The following is a 24,244-nucleotide window of genomic DNA, read 5'->3' as shown; positions in this document are numbered from 1 at the left end:
AGAGGCATAGATAGTAGCAAACACTAGAGGGCATCTGTACAAGTTGAGTGGAGGAGAGTTTAAGAGAGACATCAGGCGTAAGGTTTTTTTTTACAGAGAGAGGAATGGGTGCCTGGAATGCATTGCTGGGAGGCTGGTACAATAGGGAAAGTTAAAAGACTCTTAGGTGCATGAATGCAAGAAAAATAGAGAGTTATGGGTCCAAAGTAGAGGTTTCATTTTCAAATAGCTTTATTTAGGTCGTGGGCTGAGATCTGTAGTGTAACATTCTAAATTCCCTGCTGAAATCGCCTGGAGTGTGTCCCCTGGAGTATAGAAGAATGAGAGTAAATCTCATTAATTTCCTATTGTACTGGGGATTTATAGAAGCAGTATGGTTGTTTCCATTTGCTGGAGAACATTGAACCTGGTTACGGTGTACTGGATGTTCACTATTTCTGGTTATGAGGAGGCAAATTCTTATTATGCAAGGAGTTGTAATCCTTTGGTACTCCTTTCATTGCAAAGTGGTGTATAAGGTCATTGAATATGAATATTAATGTGTTTTAGGGACTGGGGGCTATTAGGATGGCCTAACTTAAGAGGATGATACTTGCATCATTTTAGAATTTTATGGCTGTAAGTTTTTATACAGAGATGAAGGGTTCCAATCCAAAATATTGACCATTAGTTTTATCCCAATGATATTGCTTGTCCTGCTCAGTTCCTCCAGCAGTTACATTTTTGCTCCAAATTCCAGCATCTGCAGTCTGCTGTGTGGCTGATTCATTGCTGGAAGAGTCCAGGAGGATCAGGAGTCGCACCAATTTTCTGGTACAGTAGTAGAGGGGGGAACCAAGCTGAGAGTGCTTGCACTGAGGACCAAGAAGGCTGCAATTAATTGGTTGGAGAGCATGGGCTTCACTTTAAAAAAAAAACACTGAAGGACATGGGTTCAAACCTCACACAATCTAGCAAGGTGTTTCACTCCAGTACTCGTTTTTTGACAGGGTGTTAAAGCAAGGATATTAAGCAAAGAAATGTTTCTATGTCTTAAAAAATATTCAGCAAGGACACAGTTTTAAGTTTGCATCTCTGGTTCCATGCTCGCATATTCTGGACACAATGGCTACTTTTGCCTGGAATCCAATGGTTGGCATCATGCCCCCAGACTGCCCTAATGGAGTTTGTGTAGTTGATAAGTTGAATTGGTTATAGTCATGTATTCAGAGATATAAACAAAAATGTTGTGTTTGCTATCCAGGCAAGTCAACATATCCTTGAGCACAACAGGTGTAAAATAACACTAAGGTGCAGAGTGTTACAGAGGGAAAAAGGACACCATCATTTTACTAACGAGAAGTGTGTTCAATGAACCTATAACAATGGGGAAGGACAGATGGTGATCAAACTGGTGCATCTGCCTGAAGGGAGCCCTTTTCCATGATCACTGGAGGCATTTAGAAACAGTTGAAATGCAAATTTTAAAAACTAATTCAAATTTTAAAATATGATGAAATAGTTTCTATCAATAAACTTAACAAAATCCAGGTAATATTTACCTTTCTAATAAGGGTCAAAAAACTGATAAATGGGCCAAGATGCAAACACCAGCTGAAGGATTAGATCCATGCTTTCTGGACTTCCGGTTTGGCACTGAGCTCAGTGTTGTGACGGAGTGTTAGATGCACTGGGATCTCGCCTTTCAGGGCTGGAGAGTGCAGGTGGACAAACCTGGAGCAGGTGGATGTGTGGTTTGTGTCCATTATCAGTTCTCACATTTTCTCTCTCAATTCTTGCCTTTCTCCTATCCATCTCCAATTAACACCCTTTGTTGGTCTGTACTCCCCCTGCCATTCTTTCCTTCTCCCAAGCCTCCTCCTTACTCGTACCTCAAATGGGCTGAAGCACGAAAAGTCAGTTATATATCTTTACCTACTACGGATGCTGCAAGACCTGCTGGGTTTTACCATTAACTGGGCAGCAAGGGTTTGGGGGCCAAAAGGGTGTGTAACTGCTATGTTAATTTAAACCTCGTTGCTGATTGTAGGAGACTTCTGGATGTCAATTGGCTGCTGCATTTCTTTCATTTAACTCCGTTACTTGAACATGAGGCAGGATCCATCAGTCCTTCCCATCTCCCACTGTAAGGAGCCAATTAACTTACCAAGTTATCTTTGGGTCTGGGACAAATCCAGAGCAGCTGATGGGTGAATGTGACACTCCCCAACAAACCACCTGCAGTCAGGTACGAACTTGGAGCTATGAAGCCACTGGACCAAGCAGCGAGCCACTGCTGTGCCTAGTTCCTTGCAACAAGGCGGCTTTGAACTAGGTGCTAAAATTCTTGGATAACAGTGAAAGATTTGTTGTGTTTTCTGTGTGGCTCCAACTGATAAGTTACGAATTTCTGATAAAAAGGCTCTATTGGACTGACAAGCCCTTTGTCAGTTTGCGAAGTGCCACAATGGCTTTGTAAGGTGGAAAATAGAAACTCTGATTAAGCAATTCTTCGTCTAATGTCAAACATGTCACAATGCAGCTATGTCACAATAAAATCATGGAAAATGTTCTTGTTGATCATTTAAATTTGGGCAATGCTACTTGAATAGGAGTTAGCATAATTGGGAAATTAGGTAGATGTGATCACTCTCAACTGTTCAGGTTGAAACCTGTGAAGTTACCTTGGAGTGGACAAGTGTTCAGTACAAAATTCCAAGTAACCAAATGAGGCCATAAGACAGGAGCAGAAATCAGCTATTCTACTCAGCCATTCAATCATGAGCTGATAGATTTTTCCCACCCAGCCCCACTGTCCGGCTTTCTACCCATAACCCATCATGCTCAAGCTAATAGAGAACCTATAAATCTCTGCCTTATATACACCCAACGGCCTGGCCTCCACAACTTCCTGTGGCATCACATTCCGTAGATTTACCACCCTTTGGTTAAAGAAATTCCTCTGCATCTCTGTTCTAAATGGATGCTCTTCAATCCTGAAGTTGCACCCTCTTGTCCTAGACTCTCCCACCATGGGATACAACCTTTCTACATATACTGTGTCCATGCCTTTCAACATTCAAAATGCTTCAATGAGGTCTCCCCTCATTCTAAATTCCAATGAATACAGGCCAAGAGCTGTCAAATGCTCCTCAAATGATAATCCTTCCATTCCTGTAATCATTCTAGTGAACCTCTCAAACCCTCTCCAACATCAGCACATCCTTTCTTAAATGAGGAGCCCAAAAACTGAGGTCTCACCAGTGCCTCAGCATCATAGCCCTGCTCTTGTATGATCTCAGAAGCTAAGCAGCCTCAGGCCTAGTCAATACTTGGAGGGGAGACTGCCGAGGAACACCAGGTGCTGTAGGTGGCGACTCTCTGCCTGCCTTGCAGTAGACAAAAGTGAAAGAATTTCATGAATGTTGCATTCTAAATGTAGTATCATGTGGCATTAATGGAACCTTTAACTTTCTTCCTCTTGATTTGAACGCCAGCATTGCAGTCACCTTCACCCCCATCTCAACATGCAAGTTTACCTTCAGGCTATCCAACACAAGGACTCTCAGGTCCCTTTGCATCTGGTTATTTTCAGTTTTCTCCCCATTGAATAGAGGGAATAAGGAGGGAATTAAAAGAGTGACCTTTGTTATATATGAAAATTGAAATCTTTTCCGGGGGGGGGGGGCTGGGTGGGGAGGAGTTACGGTCACTGCAAAATCAGTTGACGCTTGCGAGTGAATTCGCAAATCCAAATGGAGAGGGGAGATGTGGTTGCCCAGCAAGGGATAAAGGGCAACTCAGGAGGGGGAGGGGAGAATGGGATTAAAGAAGTTTTAAATAGGAGAATAAGGAAAATGTTTGATGCTTTAGAAATGTTGCCTTATAAAGTGTTCAAAACAAGAAAGCAGAAATGGATAAGAAGGAAAGGTGATGATGGAGAAACGGAAAGGGAAGATAAACAAAGTATGAAATGGCTACATTGAACTATATGTCTTTAAATATTAACGGAATACATAACCAAATCAAAAGGAAGAAACTGCTAAATTTACTGAAAAAAGAAAAAATTGATATAGCATTTGTGCAAGAAACACATTTAACTGAATTGGAGCACAAGAAATTAAAGAGAGATTGGGTAGGACATGTAACAGCAGCGTCGTATAATTCAAAAGCAAGAGGAGTAGCTATATTAATTAGTAAAAATATACCAATTAAAATAGAAGAGGAAATAATAGATCCAGCAGGGAGATATGTAATGATAAAATGTAAGATATATTCGGAGTTTTGGAATCTACTCAATGTATATTCACCTAACGAAGAAGATCAAAAGTTTTCTCCCCATTTAAAAAATAGTCTGTTCATTGATTTTTTTCTATCAAAGTCCATGACCATATATTTTCCAACATTATATTTCATTTGTGCAATGTATTGCATGTATACTATTGATGGATTGGTGCCTCAAATACAGTAAAACCTCGTTAGAATGCGGTAGTTGGGGTCCAAGATTTCATACCGCGTCATACTGAGTCGTGGAGCAGATGCATATATGTCATGATTCAGGAAGACCTTTAAACTCCACATATTAACATACCCATCTTTCAAAGAGTCATAAGAATCCATTTTTGAGTTTGTGGCTGTTAGCCTGGCCTAAAACAACGTTTGGGGTCCACAGACACCCGCACTATAAGCGATTCCACGGATTAACGTATCGCGTTCTAACGAGGTTTCATTGTAGTACTTGTCCTCAGCAGGAATATTTATAGGAGATGATCTCTCATTACTGGCTTTTGCAAGACAGCGCACAAAATGGAATATCACTGATTCACATCTGTCTCCAGGGCAATCACTTATAGGAAGAGCAGCCAATGTTAATTGACTGAGATGAAATTAATCTATCCATGATTATTGTAGTGTATCTTTTGATCAAGAGGGGAGTAAGGTTCCCAGAAGAAAATGAGGAAAGTCAGAAATCTATTCACTTAAGTAATGCTGGGTTGGAACTCCACACAAATCTCATTTGTGGCATTTATAGGTTGGAAAATGGGAAGAACCAATATTTTAACTAAGGAATAGAAACCCCTTCATTCCATTGGTTTGCAGACATGGAGGTTGATGAGGAGCACTGGAATTCATAGAATCAATGGATATTACGGAGGAGATTTCAGATGTGGCTGGATTTGTATTTGGTCATAAATTTGAGGGGAATTTTAATCTACATGGATACCTCAATCAGACATGCAAAAGTAGCCATCGTAACTAGAGAAATAATGTTGCCTTCACTCCGTTTGAATCTCATTGTAAAACCCTACCCTCTAATGCTTTATTCCGCTGTAATTGCAGATAGACTTGCTGGATGGCGTGCAAAGCGAGGCCCTTTTTTTGACTGTACCTTGGCAGACGTGACAATAAAGGTAAATTTGAAACTTGAACTTGGTTTAATGACCGTGCTTGTCGTCCAGCTGTGTTCGTCACACACACAGGAGTTCGATTCATTGTAACACAGCAGGTGGCTGTCCAGGAGCATTTGGAAACCTCTTCGGCTTTAGGGAAGATTTGGGGGAGACCATTGAACCTCATACAGGAAGGAGGAAGTTAAGGTTCAAGTGTTTGAGATACTTGAGCTGAAGATCTGACCTGAAACTTCAAGATTCCTTTATTGTCATTTAATAGAAAGGAACGTGCAACATTAAGTGAAATTGCCTTCTGCCATTAATGTTGGATGGCACCCCTTACAGTATGAGAGAGAAGCAAAAGAGTGTCCCCTCAGAGTCACTGAGTGTCCATGGATTTGCCTCCAGTGCTCTGCAGCCACAGACACCTGTTCGATCCACCCGAGCTCTAGATCCAAACCTCCAACAAGATCAGGAAACCTTTAGTGCCCAAGGCCATTCAGGAGCCTTCTTCCCCTCAGCACCCTTTGGAATCTCATCTTTGATACCTGAGCCACTCTCCACCAGCCCACAGACTGGGCAGGTCCCCTGAACACAATCCGCCCACAGCCTATGTGGGTCCATGAATGGGTGAGCCCCTTGCTTGTCCACTGCTGTGGTCAGTGTCCTTATGGTTGTTTCTTCTGCTTCTTCTCAACCGGAGGTGGGGGGGGGGGGGTATTCTCCCTGTTTCTGGTGCCTGAACCAATCTGCCGCTTCCCCAGAGTCTGCAACCCCTCTGCGGTTGTAGGATTTTACTTACAAATGTTGTCGGCTCCTTTATTGGGCCATTTGTACGAAGACACCAGCATTAGGACCAGGTGGTTAAACCCTTCGGAGCAGCTTTGTGTCTCTGCTTTCCACTCTCCTGGGTCTGCACCAGTGGCAGCACAGCTGTTACAGCAGCTCTGGCAGCGCCACCTTTTTTTTCCCATTTTCCTTTGCCCTAATGGAAGAACTGTCCCTAATTCAGACTGGAAACATGTTTTTATCCAGGATGCCTGGAAAGTTCTAGGGTATTGCTGTGTATCCTTACATCAATTTTTAATTTAAAAAAATTTATACATATAGCACGGTAATAGGCCATTTCGGCCCATGAATCTGTGCCACTCAATTTTCACCCAATTAACCTACACCCCTGGTACATAACAAACGGTGGGAGGAAACCGGAGCCCTCAGGGAAAGCCCATGCATACACAGGGAGCACAGAGAGTGTGGAATTCGAAGCCCGGTCCCGATCACTGGTCCTGCAAATGCGTTGTTCTAACTACTAAGCTAACTGCCGCCCACTTGAAACAAATTGCCGTTTTTGAGACACTTGCTCTGTGCAAAATGACTTGTATTTTATACATTTTACAATAAATATTAAACCACTTTGGAACATCCTGAGATGCTGAACTGCTCACACCAACATTATCAAACAGCTGAAGGAAATATTAATTGCTTTCTCTCTCCACTGACTGACCTCACTGAAACGCTGCACTGTTTTTAATTGCTTTACTAGAGATGGGTTGACCAGCTGGACTGCTCGCAAAACCAACTTTCTCACTGTGCCTGTGTCAAACATTTAAAACACTATATTGATACAAGAGAAAACTAATCAGGTCAAGTTTATTGTCATCAGATTGCACAAGACAAAACTGATAAAACAGCGTTTTCTGGTCCATAGTGCAAAAATATGAAGACATACAACCAGTCAATAACACATATACAGACAAACAATACATATGCAGGATGTGTATTCATGTTTACAAACCAATAAATAAATCCTGCTTCATAAATATGAGCATCTCGGATGGTTAGTGTGAGCCGTTCCTTTGGTCGTTCAGCATTCTCACTGTCCGTGGGAAGAAGCAGTTCCTCAGCCTGGTGGTGCTGGCTCTGATCCTCCTATATCTCTCGGTGGGAGTAGCTGAAAGATGCTGTGTGCAAGTTGGTAGGGGTCCTCAATGATTCTGCATGCCCTCTTCAGACAACAATCCCAGTAGATCAAGTTGATGGGGGAAGGAGATTCCACTCGTCCTCCCTGGCACTCTTGTGGTCCTGTGAATTGACCATTTCTTTGAGGCAACCATGCCACACTGTGATGCAGCTGGCCGTTATGCTCCCGATAGCGCTCCTGCAGAAGATTGACGTGATGGTGGCCAGTAGCCTTGCCCACTTCTGTCTTCTCAGGAACTGCAGATACTATTTCACCTTCCTGACAACTACTTCCTATTCATTGATTTGAGGTAGTAGTAACAGTATTTCTGATAATCTCCAATCAGTTCTTTCCTCACCATTGAGTTATGAAACACACCGCATTCTGTTACAGTACATTCTGCACAAAGCTCCAGACAAAGAATAGCACAGGAATGTGCTCAGGTTAAACTAAAACTCTGCTGCTTTTAAAAAAAAAAATTTTATTTTTCACACTATGAACCATATCAAATGTACAAATGTTTCTCATTAAATTTACACAGTGGTCTTTCTACCTTTTTTTTCCCCCTTTCCCTCCCTCCCCTTTACCCACCCCCCTCCAAAACCCATAAATATTCAACATATACAATACAATAAAACAATATTTTCACACAAAGGAAAATAAACAAGAAAAATGCGTCATCTATTTATTACACCCTGAATCTAGTCATTTTGTCATCTTATTTTCATTCTCATTTTAGGGGATGGAGGTTGTAGGCAAGCTCTCTCTGATATGGTCCATGTATGGTTCCCAAATTTGTTCAAACATTGTGATTTTATTTTTAAATTATATGCTATTTTTTCCAATGGAATACATTTATTCATTTCCATGTACCATTGCTGTATACTCAGGCTCTCTTCCATTTTCCAAGTTGACATTATACATTTTTTTGCTATCGCTAAGGCTATCATAATGAATTTTTTTTTGAATTTTATCCAATTTGAGGCCTAATTCTCTATTTCTTATGTTACTTAAAAGAAAGATCTGTAATTTTATTTAGTATCTGATTTAATTCTTCCCAAAACGTATCATGCTTGCACATGATCCATATTCATCTATTCCCTGCATATCCATGTATCTACCTAGAAGTATCTTAAACATTGCTATTGTACAGTGGAACCCCATTTAACTCAGCCCAATTTAACGTGAACCCGGATATAATGCAATCAGCCAATGGTCCCTTTTTTTTCCCTCTTTCCGGAAATGAAATTGTTTTCAGATAAAAATGGAACGTACCATTAGAAAACAAGATGAGCTTTATGCACTTGACACGATGGAGAATAAAAGTCAAACCCAAGATGCACGTGACCTCGGCCTTCCTGAATCAACACTTCATGGCTGGAAATCTCAGGAAGATGAGTTACGCGCTTCACTTTGAAAAGTTAAGAAAGAGGCGGGACTAAAGGCTAAATGCATGAAGACAGCCAAAGATGTCAACCTCGATGATTCCCTGTATAGAGGTTCATTCAAGTGTGCTCAGAAGGCCTTCCAATTTCTGGGCCTATTCTCAAAGCTCAAGCTAAGAAGTTTGACCAGCTGATCAATGGAGAAACCTCACAGTTCAAAGCTAGCAGTGGATGGCTAGACCAATTTAAACGTCGTTACGGGATTTCTCAAGTGTTAGTGTCTGGAGAAATTCGCTCAGCCGACAGTTCCACCGTCAGCGAATACCCAGCAAAACTAAAAACTTTCTTAGAAGAAGGTGGCAACATTGAAGAACTGTGTACAACTGTAACGAAACAGCATCTACAAGATGATCCCAGACCACACACTGTCTAGCAAAGATGACGCACTTCAACATGAGGAGTTCAAACAACACAAAGATCACGTGACCGTGTTGTTTTGTGTTAACAAGACTAGAACACGTGAGTTAAAACTGCTCATGGTTGGCCAATTTCACTCTCCCCGCTATTTCCACCACGTCAACATAAGGTCGTTACCATTCGAGTACACGCATAGCAGCAATGCTTGGATGACCAGTGTCATCTTTGAGGACTGGTTTTTTAGAACTTTTGTCCCTTCAGTCTGTGCTTATTTACGAGAACCCTAAGCTCTTCTTTTGCTTGACAACTGTCCCACCCACCCGCCAGCTGCCAACCTATTAAGCCGCAACGGAAAGATCCAAATTTTTACCTCCCAAAGAAAACTACATCTAAGATCCAACCCCTAGATCAGAGGATCATCTCTGTGTTCAAGCAGAATACAGGCATGAATTAATTTGTAGAATTGTAGATGAATCAACATTGCTGGAAGACTATCTGAAAAGCATGAACGTTAAATAAGTTTGTCACTTAGGTGGGAAGGGCTGGGCAGCAGTCAGCTCTTGTATGGAAAAATGCTGGGAGAAGGGTCTGGGTCCAGCCTTTTCATCCCAAAAATCCACCAAGGAAGATGAAGATGATGGTGAGCAAGAATTCTACAGCTTCACAGATGAAGAGGTAGGTGTGGTGCAGAGGTGGTTTCAAATTAGCAAAGAGGATTTTCACCAGTGGTGCCTGTCCCGACGTACGAGCATCTGACAGACTCCAAGATCATCCATAACGTTACTATATCACTGGTTCCTGAACCTCAGGAAGACGACAATGATGACCCTCCACCCCCACCCCCCACAAAAGTGCCTGAGCCATTGAGTACCTCGAGGCTAGCCTACATTGGCTGGAGACTCCGTATGTGGACCAAATAAAAGTCCTCCAGCTCAGAAGGATTTTGGACTTTGCTTTCCGTCAGCAACCTGCGTTCAGGCAACAAACATTCAATTGGTTTTTCAAGAAATAAATTGATAGTAAGAAATAAAAAAAGATGATTGCAAATACAGGTATTTTTTTAAATCACTCTTTTCATGACCCCAATTTAGTGCGACCCCAATTTATCGTGATCCAATTTTATTTGGACCCGAACCATTGAATTATAATAGGGTTCCACAGTATCTTCCTCCACCACTACCCCTAACAATCGATTCATGCACTCATTACTCTATTGTCTAAAACACACCCCCATCTCCCTCCCTTGTTTTAAACACATCCTCTGGTGTGTGACATTATTACTGAGCAAAAGCTTCTGACTGTCTGCTCCAGTCATTGTCAATGGAGCCACAGCACTTCAGACTCGATCTGAATCCATAAAATATTTTTTTTATTTAATCAGTAGAAGAGTGTACGGAAGAAACTAACTAAACTTGACTGCTTCACAGGGAAGAGGGATCATAAACTTGAGCAGAGTCCAAAAGGGGCCACAGCCAAAAAAAAAGGGTGAAAATTGCTGGTCTACTCTATGCCCCTCATAATGCTCAGCTTTGGTCCTGACCTCCAGTGCTGTCTTTCTGCAGTTTGCACGGGATTGCATGACTTTCCTTCCATATTCCTCAGGTGTGCAGAATCAGTAAGGCCAATTAAAAACACTATAGATTGCACATAGTGTGTGGGAGAGTGACAGAACCTGGGGAGGGGAGAGAGGTTGATGGGAATGTGGGGAGAATGAAAAGGAATTAGTGTAAACATGTAAAAATGCAATGCTAGAGAAACTCAGCAGGTCAAACAGTGCATGTTATATAGCAAAGATAAAGGTATCACACCTTGATGAAGGGTTCAAGACCGAAACGTTGGGTACGTATCTTTTCTATATAAAGCACACTATTTGACCTGCTGAGTTTCTCCAGCATTGCGTTTTTACTTCAGTCACAGTGTATGCAGACTTTTCTGTTTTAATAGTCTAAAATGGTCAGTGTGGTCTCATCAGCTGAAGGACCTGTCTCTGTGCTGGATGATGTTGGGTCCACGGCCCCAAGGCCCATTGAAAGTGCTTCATGGACTGGGAACCAGGATCTTTTTCTCCCACTGATGCTGCTCCACCTACTGAATTCTGCTGGCAGATTGATTTTTGCTGTGGATTGACCTCCTACCCTTTTCTCTGCAGCAACCGTACCCTAATTCCCTTAAAACCCACCTACCCTAGCCAGTTACTGAGGCCAATTGACCTCCCAACCAGCACATCTAGTTGCAGAATTAACGTATAAATTCCACACTGGCAGTACTAAAAAGTTGAAAATGAACCCAGTCTCTGAAACTGACAGACAGCAGTACTACCTGCTGCGCCGTCACTTTGAACTGTTCAGATGTGCTAATTAGCCAAGGGTCAGCAATGCCATTTACAAAGTAGGTGATGGTACGGTAATGGGGTGTATAAAAAGGGGAGTCGGCATTCAGGAGGAGATTGGAAACTTGGCTGAATGTGGGATAACAAGAATCTCTCACTTAAAGTCACCAAAACCAAGGATCAGATTGTGGACTTTAGGAAAGAAAACCCAGAGGTGTACAATCCAGTGATTATTGGGGGATCAGAGGTGGAGTGGATGAGCAAATTTAAATTCTTGGGAGTCACAATCTCAGAGAACCTTTGCTGGACCCATGGCATTGTGAAGAGAGCACATCAGCAGCTCTACCTCCTCAGGAGTTTGCGGAGGTTCGGTATGAGTGGATAATTGGCAAACTTCTATGGATGTGTGGTGGAAAGTGTGATGACCAGCTGCATCATGGTCTGGTATGGAGACACCAATAACCCTGAGCACAAAGCCCTGCAAAAGGTAGTGGACGCAGCCAAGGACATAACAGGCAAAATCCTCCCCACCATTGAGAACATCTACAGGGAACGCTACCATCAGAGAGCACCAGCAATCATCAAGGCTCTGCACCACCCAGTAGTGGTAACGCACAGTAGGGTTGTTTTTCTTTAACACATTTCTTTGTGTTCACGTATCTTCTTGAGAACAGTTTTTTTGCACCAATCAATGGCAATTCTGCCTGGCCCGCAGGGTTGTATGTGATGTCATTATGTACTCTGACAATAAATCTGAACTTGAAGTTTTGCATTTTAAATGGTTGTCACATTTTGTTTATCAAGCAGCTTTTGTGGCTTCCTGAGATTAATACGAGGTGGGAAAAAAAAAGCTAAGGTCATTTTGTGTGATTTTGTGTTCAGACTGCAGTGGGGAAGGAAACTCCTTCAAAGCAATGCACAACATCCTGTGAGAGCTCAGAATTGTGCTGGTGCAATGTATGGCTGTTGATGAAGATTCCATTTATTATCACGTATACAGACTACACAGGGAGAGCATGCAAACTCCACACAGTCAGATGCCAGGCCTGAATCTAGGTTCCTGAAGCTGTGATGCACCTACTCGACCAGCCCTGTGCCACACAACCACAGCCCCTGCTCCACTCCACACAACCTACCCTTGCTCTGTGCCCCTGCACAGTGCCACATGACCAACCACTGTCCAGAACCCCTGCTCTTTTTTTTTTGTGTTTTTTTTTAAAATTTTTTATTTTTCACACCATAAATCACATTAGCCATGATATACACTATTTCTTTTTCACACATATACAGTGACTTTTTCTCCCCCCCCCCCTCCCTCCTCCCAAGCCACCCCCCACCCCCCCCCCTCATCCATTTTAGGTATACAATCTAGGTTGCATTAAGCCAGTCAGACAATGTTGTCATTCAACAAAAATACACCAGAAATTCTACTGAGTCCATTCTTTTCTTTCCTTCTCCTTCCATCAACTTAGGTAATGTTTGTCCCCGGTAGGTTTTCGCTATTGTATTTAATGTAAGGCTCCCATACTTGTTCGAATATTTCAATATTATTTCTTAACCTATATGTTATTTTTTCTAATGGAATACATTTATTCATTTAAATTTAGTAGTTTCTTCCTTTTAATTTGGTTATGTATTCCATTAATATTTAAAGTCATATAGTTCAGCGTAGCCCTTTTATATTTTGTTTATCTTCTCTTTCCGTTTTTCCATCATTACCTTTCCTCCTTTTCCATTTCTGTTTTCTTATTTTCAACTCTTTATAAGACAACATTCCTACAACATCCAACATTTTCCTTATTCTCCTATTTCTATCTTCTTTATCCCCAATCTCCCCTTCCCCTCCTGAGTTGTCCTTTATCCCTTGTCGGACAACCACATCTCCCCTCTCCATTTGGATTTGCGAATCCACTCGCAAGCGTCAACTGATTTTGCAGTGACCGCTATTTCCCCCCACCCCGCCCCTCCCAGAAAAGATTTCACTTTTCATATGTCATAAAGGTCACTCTTTTAATTCCCTCCTTATTCTCTCTATTCCATTACCTTCCCTTATTAATTCTTGTCTATACTATCTATATTTTCCTCTAAGTACAGATACATTCACGTATGCTCATTGTCTCTATTCACTCTTATACCTCTTTACCCGCATACATATCAATCGTGATCATTTTTACTCTCATTACCCGTCTTCATCCCTCAGTCTATTTTTGTCTTTACCCACATACATATCAATCGTGATCATTTTTACTCTCATTACCCGTCTTCCTCCCTCAGTCTATTTTTGTAATTGTTCTGCAAATTTTTGTACTTCTTCTGGATCCGAGAATAGTCTGTTTTGTTGTCCTGGAATAAATATTTTCAATACCGCTGGATGCTTTAGTATAAATTTATACCCTTTCTTCCATAAAATCGCCTTTGCTGTATTGAACTCTTTTCTCTTCTTTAGGAGTTCAAAACTTATATCTGGATAAATGAAGATTTTTTGCCCTTTATACTCCAGTGGTTTGTTGCCCTCTCTTACTTTTTCCATTGTCTTCTCCAGTACCTTTTCTCTTGTAGTATATCTTAGGAATTTTACTACAATAGATCTTGGTTTTTGTTGTGGTTGTGGTTTAGAGGCCAATACTCTATGTGCCCTTTCTATTTCCATTTCTTGCTGTAGTTCTGGACATCCTAGGGTCTTAGGGATCCACTCTTTTATAAACTCCCTCATATTCTTGCCTTCTTCATCTTCCTTAAGGCCCACTATCTTTATGTTATTTCTTCTGTTATAATTTTCCATTGTATCTATTTTTTGAGCTAGTAGTTCTTGTGTCTCTTTAGTTTTTTTATTAGATTCCTCCAATTTCTTTTTTAAGTCCTCTACCTCCATTTCTGCTGCTACTGCCCGCTCTTCCATCTTGTCCATTTTCTTTCCCATTTCTGTTAAGGTCATATCTATTTTATTCATTTTCTCTTCTGTGTTGTTTATTCTTTTTCCTAAATCATTAAATTCCTGTGTTTGCCATTCTTTAAATGACTCCATGTATCACTTAATAAGAGAAAGTACCTCCTTTATCTTGCCTTTCTTTTCTTCTTCTATTTCACTGTATTCTTCCTCTTCCTCTTCTTCTTCCTCTGGGTTGGCCATTTGTTGTCTCTTTGTTGCCCTTTCCTTCTCTTCTTTCTTGTTTCTATTGTCTTCTGTGGTCTCTTCTTGCTGCAGGTGTTCTGCAGCTGTCGTTGCCAGCTGTGGAGATCGACTCCCCAGCTGGTCCCCCCTCCCGTCGGTGTGTTTTTTTCCATGCGCGGTTGTGCACTTTTACTCGGCTCAGCGAGCCATTTTTGTAGTCCATTATTTACCGACCTGAGGGAGCGGGTTTCTCTCTCCGCAGCGGGCCTCTTCGGACAGGTAAGGCCTTCACCTTTTTCCTCCGTTGTCTTCTCTTCTTCTCTTCTTACCATTGATTTTGATTTTTCTTTTTTTGTCGCCATCTTCTTTCCACCTTTATACTCACTTTTCTGTAACTTTTATTTCTGTGCCTTTGTGTTTTCCTTTGTTTTTCCCGACTTTTCTGGAGAGGGCTGGAGTTCACCGTCCGGCCACTACTCCATCAAGTGACTCCTCCCCCAGAACCCCTGCTCCATACTCCTGCCCTGTGCCTCACGACCATCCCCTGCACCATGCCACTGTACTGACAATAACCAGCCCAGCAGTGCGAGTATAAGACAGCTTTAATAAACTAATATGTACACTAAGAGTTCTTGTCTCTCTGCAAGACAAACCTGGAAGGCTAGACTGTAGCTCTGGACTGCTTTATAGACAAGGTCACCGGGATGACCCCTGGTGACCTAGTGGTGTCATTATATATCACCACAGCCAGTGCCCTGTGCCACACGACCATCCCCTGCACCATGCCACTGCCCTGTGCCACACGACCATCCCCTGCACCATGCCGCTGCCCTGTGCCACACGACCATCCCCTGCACCATGCCGCTGCCCTGTGCCACACGACCATCCCCTGCACCATGCCGCTGCCCTGTGCCACACGACCATCCCCTGCACCATGCCACTGCCCTGTGCCACACGACCATCCCCTGCACCATGCCGCTGCCCTGTGCCACACGACCATCCCCTGCACCAAGCAGCTGCCCTGTGCCACATGACCATCCCTGCACCAAGCCGCTGCCCTGTGCCACATGACCATCCCTGCACCATGCCACTGCCCTGTGCCACACGACCATCCCCTGCACCATGCCACTGCCCTGTGCCACACGACCATCCCCTGCACCATGCCGCTGCCCTTTGCCACACGACCATCCCCTGCACCATGCCGCTGCCCTGTGCCACACGACCATCCCCTGCACCATGCCGCTGCCCTGTGCCACACGACCATCCCCTGCACCAAGCAGCTGCCCTGTGCCACATGACCATCCCTGCACCATGCCACTGCCCTGTGCCACACGACCATCCCCTGCACCATGCCACTTCACCGGGTCACTGGGCCAGCCCCTGCACCGTGCCCTTGCCGTGTGCCACTCCACTGTGCCATCCTCCGTGCCAGTGCCACCACACCGTTGCACAGGGAACCGCCTGTGCCATTTGCAGAGCCGGGCTGCGGGCGGACGTCCCACCCCAGTTCCTCGCTCATTGGGCCGAGGAAGCGGAGGAAACCTTCCCCCGTGTGTCTGTCATTCGAGCAGGCGTCTCCAAATCGGCCGGCTGCTCACATGATCGCGCGGCTGACGATTCGGGCCAGGAAACGAGGCAATGTTACAGTGAACAGCGGAGCCGCAGCTGCCTGGGGCTTGGGGCTGGGAGAAGGGCTTGTAGCATATGTGGAACGGGGTGCTTTCAGTACTCGTCGTTGCTCGTACAGGCGCCGGGGGTTGCAGGGGCGCATCGCCGGGGGTTGGAGGGGAGCATCGCCGGGGGTTGGAGGGGAGCATCGCCGGGGGTTGCAGGGGCGCATCGCCGGGGGTTGGAGGGGAGCATCGCCGGGGGTTGCAGGGGCGCATCGCCGGGGGTTGGAGGGGAGCATCGCCGGGGGTTGCAGGGGCGCATCGCCGGGGGTTGCAGGGGAGCATCGCCGGGGGTTGCAGGGGAGCATCGCCGGGGGTTGCAGGGGCGCATCACGGGGGTGCATCTCCAGCCACGGTCACTGAGAGGTGGTTGGGGGGGGGCATCGCTGGAGACTGCACCTGACCCACTTGGACCATGGCAGAGGGGTTGCCCTCGCTGTCCATTTGCAGCCGCCTGTCCTACGCCGTGGGGCACTTTCTGAACGACCTGTGCGCCTCCATGTGGTTCACCTACCTCCTGGTTTATTACCACACGGTCCTGGCCATCAACAACTACCACGCTGGTATCTTGCTGCTCATCGGCCAGATCACGGACGGCTTCTGCACGCCCCTCATCGGCTTCGAGTCCGATCGCACCCGGGGCTGCGGGCAGTACGGCAAGAGGAAGACGTGGCACCTGATCGGTGAGTGCAGTAGCCCCAGTCCTCAAGGGACACACTCAGTCACTTCTGCTCTCTGGTGTTGTAATCAATGCACAACTCGGTGCATTGAGTCGGTGTATTTATATGACAAAGAGAATAAACGCCTGTCCACATTTTGCTCAGACCTTGAGCCCGAAACGTGGTTTATGGATCCTTTATCCATTGACCTTGCTGAGTTTCTCCAGCTTTGTGTTTAATCACAGTATCTGCAGACTTTTGTAATGTTGTAGTAGCTTTTAACACTCACTGCAACTGTGAAATACACCCTTTTATTTTTGCTGCCTTGGGATATTTTTTTTCAAAAGGTTTGCTTCCTGGAAAAAAAAAGTGGTGAGATGATGGATCACTTCAAGCTGAACACCAAGATATTTTCAGTATCATGTAGGAGGTTGGAAGTTGAACTTCTCATGTTTAATCGCATATTGATGCTTGCACATTGCATTGGTTCAACTCCTCTTGCCGCTGATTTTCATTTGTACTCAGCTTCTGATGCCTCGCGTGTTCAACAATAGCCAGCATTGATGGATTCCAGTTGCCCTGATCCTGCTTAACTCGTCTTGCCGCTGATTTTCATTTGTACTCAGCATCTGATGCCTCGCGTGTTCAACAATAGCCAGCATTGATGGATTCCAGTTACCCTGATCCTGCTTAACTCGTCTTGCCGCTGATTTTAATTTGTACTCAGCACCTGATGCCTCGCATGTTCAACAATAGCCAGCATTGATGGATTCCAGTTGCCCTGATCCTGCTTAACTCGTCTTGCCGCTGATTTTAATTTGTACTCAGCACCTGATGCCTCGCGTGTTGAACAATAGCCAGCATTGATGGATTCCAGTTGCCATGATCCTGCTTAACTCGTCTTGCCGCTGATTTTCATTTGTACTCAGCATCTGATGCCTCGCATGTTCAACAATAGCCAGCATTGATGGATTCCAGTTGCCCTGATCCTGCTTAACTCGTCTTGCCGCTGATTTTAATTTGTACTCAGCATCTGATGCCTCGCATGTTGAACAATAGCCAGCATTGATGGATTCCAGTTGCCCTGATCCTGCTTTTCAAAGCTTGCAATGTCCTGGGGAAACCTTTCACCCTGCTTGTCACTGACTGCACCAGGATCAGCAGGGAAGAAGTCCCGAGTGTGAATGCAGAAAATTAATTTTCAATGACATGCGGCACTTTGTGGTGTATGCTTGAAGTTGGAGCGGCTGCTGCGCACAGAAACACACCACAGGACACAGTGGAGGTTTCGGTCGAACTGTTTATTTGAATTTTGCGCGCACCCCTTTAAGGCCAATGAGAGTTCCGCCCCGCGCGGCAGTGATGTCATCACGTTGCCCGGGGGGGTGCAATCTGTGGCCCAAACCACAAGGTGCTTGGTGGGCCCTGACGGTGCCATCTTCCTGCAGCTGCCCCGCTAGTGCAAGAGAGCTGGGGGTGGGGGGGACTTTCCGCACTTGGTTCTGGGGCAGTGGGCAGCTACAAGAGATATGCGCCGCCACAAAGTCGACTTAAAATATGACTGGAAATCACAAAAATAGGTTATATCTACAAAACGGTACGTGATAGGAAAATTTGAAGGTGAATTTCGTGATCAGCGGCCCAAAATGCATAAAATACACCCAAAAGTGTTGAGGAAGTAAAATCTTTGTTGTCCATTGTTTCTGGTGTATTTTACCTAGCTACAACAAGCAAGAATTTCCGTACATCTATACATTGTGTACATATTTATGACAATAGGTTTTCATCTCAATGGATGGAGATGTCCACTTTGAAAATGTTCATTTTGTACCTTTGTATGTTAAGGAAATGGGTGGTGAGGCATTATCAAAAAAGTCACTGCCGTCGTCAAAATTGGAATGAATCAGGCAGTCAATGGACAGTAGTAGTGATTGAAGTAAAAACATAGAGGAACCCAGTAGGTCTTGCAGCGAATATTTAGGGCCTGAGCAATTCTTAAAGATCCTTGAAGGTCTAAACTGTCAGTAATATATCTTTACCTCCTGTGCACGCTGCTACACCTTCTGAGTTCCTCCAGCATGTCTGTGTTTTTGCTGTGGGACAGCGGTAACCTATTGTTACATGTAAGTGCAATGCCTTTACAGAGCCAGCAATCTGGATCTGACCGTGGTTCAAACCCGCGCTGCTTGCAATGAGCTTGTACGTGGATGCGTGGGTTTTTCCCAGAGGCTCCAGTTTCCTCCCACTGTTCGAAACATACCGGGGCTAACGGGTGTAAATGGGCCAGTTCAGACCCGTGGGCCAAAATGGGCTGTTAACACATTGTATGTCGAAATTAAAAAGAATAAAAACCACTGGAGGTGGAGATGAAACTTAGCTGGGGATATGGTGAAGCAGACATTGTGGGGTGTTGCTCAGGGGAGTGGGAAAGCATGATTAAAGGTGTCAGAGCTTGGTGGGGGTGGAGGGAAGGGACTTTCCACACTTGGTTCTGGGGCAGGGGGCAGTTTGGTGTGATTTGGATGCAGTGGCAGGGGGAGCTGGAGGTGTGGAAGGAGTGAGGCTTGGACATCAGTGGGGGCATCTGAAATTTAGCGCGAGGTTCCTGTGTGGAACTCTAGTGTCCATAGGTGCTGTAACCCTAACCCTAAACCAAACCATATAAGGGTGGGCAAAGTCCAATGTCACTACAATAAAACCAGCAATAAAGTTGTCCTCAAACTCTGGCCGATGTCCAGCACCAAGAGTGAACAGAATATTTGGCGACTTGTGGAAGGTTGTGTTGCAAATTAGCTGCATGTTGTCAACATCTCTGTGGAGAGATGGGTTCATGGGAATCTTGGTTAAATTGCTGGGGTTTGGAACCAAGGAATATTGGGGAAGCCCAATTTAGAGTTGTGACTAGCCGGAGATAAAAGTTGTGATTTTTGGTAGTGGTCAGTGGCATGCGCTCGTTTGGTTGTGAGGCAGAAGGCAACAGACCAGATTGTGTTCCAGCTTTCCCGATGTGAGGGAATTGGCTGCCATGTTGCATGTCAGTGGTGAGGAGATCGAGAGCTGATGGGGGAGGGGACTGGGAGTTGCCGAGGTCAGTGAATAAAGAGATGTTGCACGTCAGTGGTGGGGAGATCGAGAGCTGATGGGGGAGGGGACTGGTAGTTGCCGAGGTCAGTGAATAAAGAGCACACCATAACTGCTTGCAAACAACACTATCAAAGCAACCAAATAATTTGTTTCTTGTTAGGGCTGAACAATGGTCAGGAGGAGTTTGAGGATAACTTCCAACTTTTTGAGTGTATATTGCTGCAGGACCTTTGGTAGCCTTTCAATGCCTTAACTTAACATCCCATTTGAGGGGAACAAAACACCTTTTCGACTGAGGAAGTACCGCAGAGGAATGTTAATGTGGACTTGGGTGTCCAGGATAAGATGGATCCACAGCCTTGGGATTTTGGAGAGAGAATGCTACTGTGGTGCCAAATTTGCACATGTATGAGAGAGGGTTCTCCTGACAACTGGGGAAATGTATCCTTAAACTCTTAATTGCAAAGATAATGTACAAGAAGTGGTGGCTGGAACAGTGGGGTACCTGTCAATGGAACTTGTTCTGAGTCCCACACTTGGCGTCTCTCCTTGAGTGTTGTTCCTGGGGCCTCCTGACGATCCCAAATTCTCTGCTGATCCAGGGTTCAGTAAAGAATTAAATCCTGCTCATTCTGTTCTGTGTATAATGATGGTTCAGATCTGTTCATAATCCTGGACAGTTGGTTCCTACAGGGCCACCGTTTTTTAAAAAAAAATACTTCAATTACCCAGCAATTCTAGTTGTTGGCTCAGTTCTGATCAGGTATACAGGTGTGAATTGGTTCCTTCTGATCATTCATTCCTCATGTAGCTGAAGACCAAGTCTGATTACTTGGGTGTTTCCCTACCTTAACTCAAGGACCTAGTTATCGTGATGCCCTAGCAGCAGCCAAATATTCCTGGCAGCTAGTCAGACCTTGAATGCACTGGCAATCCCTTGAATGTGCCCATTGTAGCATAGGTTTAGAGGGATATGAGGCAAAAGCAGGCATAAAGGACTAACTTGGTCAGCATGGTCAAGTTGGGCCAAAGGGCCTGTGTCTGTGCTGTAAAACTCTGATGAGATGAGGATATTGCGAGAGGGTTGGAGTTTAGAAACTGGGAAGTTTTGTTCAATTTCCTTTGGGTGTCGGTGAGGTCACACCTGCAATATTCTGCAGAGTTTTGGGCTTGTAGAAGGAAGAACCTGCCAAAACTGCATGCAATCGAAATATCACTTGGTCATTTCCTGACTTGAGCAGGTTGCCTTTTTGCAAACGGCAAAAATAAATTGGGTCTCTATTCTTCAGTGCTCGAAAGAATGAGGGGTAATCAAAATCCTCTGGGGTGACGGGACATGAAAGGCAAATGTCAGTGTTCCACAAGTGGGAGAACCTCGAGCAAGGAGACATAATTAGAAAAGTTGGGACTAGTCATTTTAAGCCAAGGAACATGGGGATTTCTTTTCAGAAGGTGGAGAACCTTTGGGATGATTTGCGTGGCGGAAGGATAGTTAAAGAGGAAGTAAACAGAAGGGAGTTGAGCAAATAAGTCTTGGGTGGAGCAGCCATGATCATAATGAATGGTGGGGTAGACTTGAGGGGCTGAATGGCTTACTTACTTCCCCATGCTTCTTTTCCACTTACCTCACTATGACTAGGTGGCCAGTCTTGTTGCTGCTGTGTATTTGGGTTGTGTTTTCTTGGTTCCTAGTAACGCATGTTTAGAGAGGCTGAGAGAATGGTACATTGGGCATTGTCCCTTGTCTCGTGTTGGTGCATTTGCAATTGAGGAACTCTCGCATTTCTGTCCTAGAAACTACGAGTCTTTGTATTTCCTTCACCTCAGAGAAGTTTTCAGGGCCCTAATCATCCATGTGGAAGCCACTAAATGGGGGGGGGGTGGGGGGGAAATTGTCCATTTGTCTGTTCTGAGACGGTTGTTTTAACCCTTTGACTATCAATGAAATCACTCCCAAGGTGAAATGCGTCATTAATGGACCTTGGGAGTGACTGCCGAGCTAATTGGACTGAGGCAAAGATTCTTCCACTTGTGTTTGAAGGAGCAAAGAGATGTTTAAGTTAAATGGTGAATATATCTCCTTGTGGCAATAAATGCAGCAATAGGGTCTTAAGAAATATTTCAAATTTTCTCTGCACTTTTTAAACTGCTTTATTTGGTATTGTTGGAGAGAGGGACAAAACATTAACAACATTTGAGCTACATGCATTAGCTTTTATTTCTCTTATGGTTAGGTGAGCGGTGTTGCTCAGATGGAGGGATGTTACCCTTCCTAATCGTGCTCAATGGCCACGTGACATCATGTTTAAACTTAGAGAAGATTAGATGCTCAATTTCCGATTTGAATGTAAAATTTCAAACGTGGTGGGGTCCCTTTTTGAATTACTTTTAAAATCTTTAGTTTGTTATGAAGATAGAACTGTTGACTCATGAGATAATTTATCACTAACATAACATATAACATAACAATTACAGCACGGAAACAGGCCATTAGGCCCTTCTAGTCCGCACCGAACCAAACACCCCTTTCTAGTCCCACCTCCCTGCACAATGCCCATAACCCTCCATCTTCTTCTCATCCATATACCTGTCCAACCTTTTCTTAAATAATACAATTGACTCCGCCGCCACTATTTCTCCCGGAAGATCATTCCACACGGCTACTACTCTCTGAGTAAAGAAGTTCCCCCTCATGTTACCTCTAAACCTCTGCCCCTTAATTCTTAACTCATGTCCTCTTGTTTTAATCTTTCCTCCTCTTAACGGAAATAGTCTATCTGATAAGCATTCTGCCTCTTTTTTTTTGGCCAAACAACTCTTCTTTCTTAGTAGTGGGTTTAGATTTTTCTTTTTTATAATAAAATATCAATACAATATAATCTGTTTGATGAAAATATGGGGAACCTTGGATGAAATGATAAGATTTAAGTGTAATATAACCATATAACCGTTTACAGCACAGAAACAGGCCACGTCGGCCCTTCAAGTCCGTACCGGTTCACTTGAACAACTCCATTAGCTCCTCCGCAAACTCCTGAGGAAGTAGAGGCTTTCTTCATGATGCCATTGGTTCTTTAAGATCTTTTTGACTATTAACATATATCTGTGTGTTCTCTGTATTTTTGGATGTGAAATTTCAATGTTAAATAAAAATATTGAAAAATAAAGTTAAATGGTGTGATTTATTAGTTATGATGTGAGGCTCTTAACTCCAGTCAGAAACTATTTGCGATTTCTTTTTTATTTTTCAAAGAAAAGCGATACACCATTTGAGTTTGAGTCTTGTCTTCTAACGAGAGTTTCTGTTCTGCTTCCTTTTGGGATTCAGCACTCGGACGAAAGTCTGAGACAAAACATCATTTCCTCTTTGACCCCCCCCTCACGTTACAAGAAAGTTCTATTAAAATTAACATTGTTTGGTTTGATTACTTTATGCTGGCTATTTAGTTTGTCAATATGTGGATAGCGGGATAATCATCCCCCTTGTGTTCACTTGTTTCCCCTCTCTGGGGTTCTGTGTCACTCTGAACTGCCACATTAGGGTTAGGGTTTGGTTGTAAGGTTGGGTCTGTGTTAGGGTGTCTGTAATTTGTCATAAGTGTGCTGGCCCAGGGAGTCTATTGTGGGGATTGGAGTTGTTGTGGGGCTTCTATTTGGGTTGTCTTTGAACGGGGTTGAGTCTGGGTAAGGGTGTCTTTATGCTCTCTGGCTGTTTCCTGGCCTAGAGAGTCTACATCAGGCCTGTTGGAGTTTGCTGTCAGGCCTTGAAGGCCCTTGTGGGATTGATTTTGGGTTGTTAGGTGTTTAGGATAAGCTAAAGTCTGGGTAAGGTTGCCTCTGTGATTAAAATTAACATTGTGTGGTTTGATTACTTTATGCTGGCTATTTAGTTTGTTAGAGTACCGTCCCAGAGTTTTGGCATGAGGGTTTCAAACTCTCTTGGTCAAGTTCCATTTTATTTGTATTTAAGCTATAAACTTATCAGTTCAGCTGCAATGAAAAGTATTGCTTCGCATGCTATGGGGTTGAGTAAAGTGGCCACTTTAAATTTAAAAATTTGCAACCAGCCACTTGGTAAAACCAAAGTAACATGATTGATCGTGACAGCATTTTAAAATTGCCCTCATTCTCAGCAGTTTCCTGCTGTTCCAGCAGTTAGATGGGAGTCTGAGAGAAGTTTGGAATATTGGGTCCCCCCCCTAGCCATTCTTGTCTGCTCTCTAACAACACTGATGGGGAACTCTTGGTCAAAACCAAGG

The 24,244-nt window shown here is 44.0% G+C and overlaps 1 protein-coding gene and 1 long non-coding RNA gene across 5 annotated transcripts in view; one reads left to right on the top strand and one right to left on the bottom strand.

The window, feature by feature from the left end:
• The window catches only part of LOC138759005 (uncharacterized), a 55,868-nt gene extending 38,878 nt beyond the window's left edge, over positions 1–16,990 (bottom strand). For both annotated transcript variants that reach the window (XR_011354582.1, XR_011354581.1), the window contains exon 1: positions 16,757–16,990. This is a non-coding gene — a long non-coding RNA (uncharacterized lncRNA). The remainder of the gene's footprint in view (positions 1–16,756) is intronic.
• Positions 16,578–24,244, top strand: part of mfsd12a (major facilitator superfamily domain containing 12a) — a 65,393-nt gene continuing 57,726 nt past the window's right edge. For all 3 annotated transcript variants that reach the window (XR_011354580.1, XM_069928739.1, XM_069928740.1), the window contains exon 1: positions 16,578–16,925. Coding sequence is in view for 2 of the 3 variants with exons in the window: in XM_069928739.1 (XP_069784840.1) it covers positions 16,658–16,925 (268 nt within the window). In the remaining variant the exon portion in view is untranslated. The remainder of the gene's footprint in view (positions 16,926–24,244) is intronic.

Source organism: Narcine bancroftii, chromosome 3 (assembly GCF_036971445.1).
Source record: "Narcine bancroftii isolate sNarBan1 chromosome 3, sNarBan1.hap1, whole genome shotgun sequence".
NCBI classification, from domain to species: domain Eukaryota; kingdom Metazoa; phylum Chordata; class Chondrichthyes; order Torpediniformes; family Narcinidae; genus Narcine; species Narcine bancroftii.
Note: the sequence above shows the minus strand (reverse complement) of the source record. Positions and strands in the feature narration are given on the sequence as shown.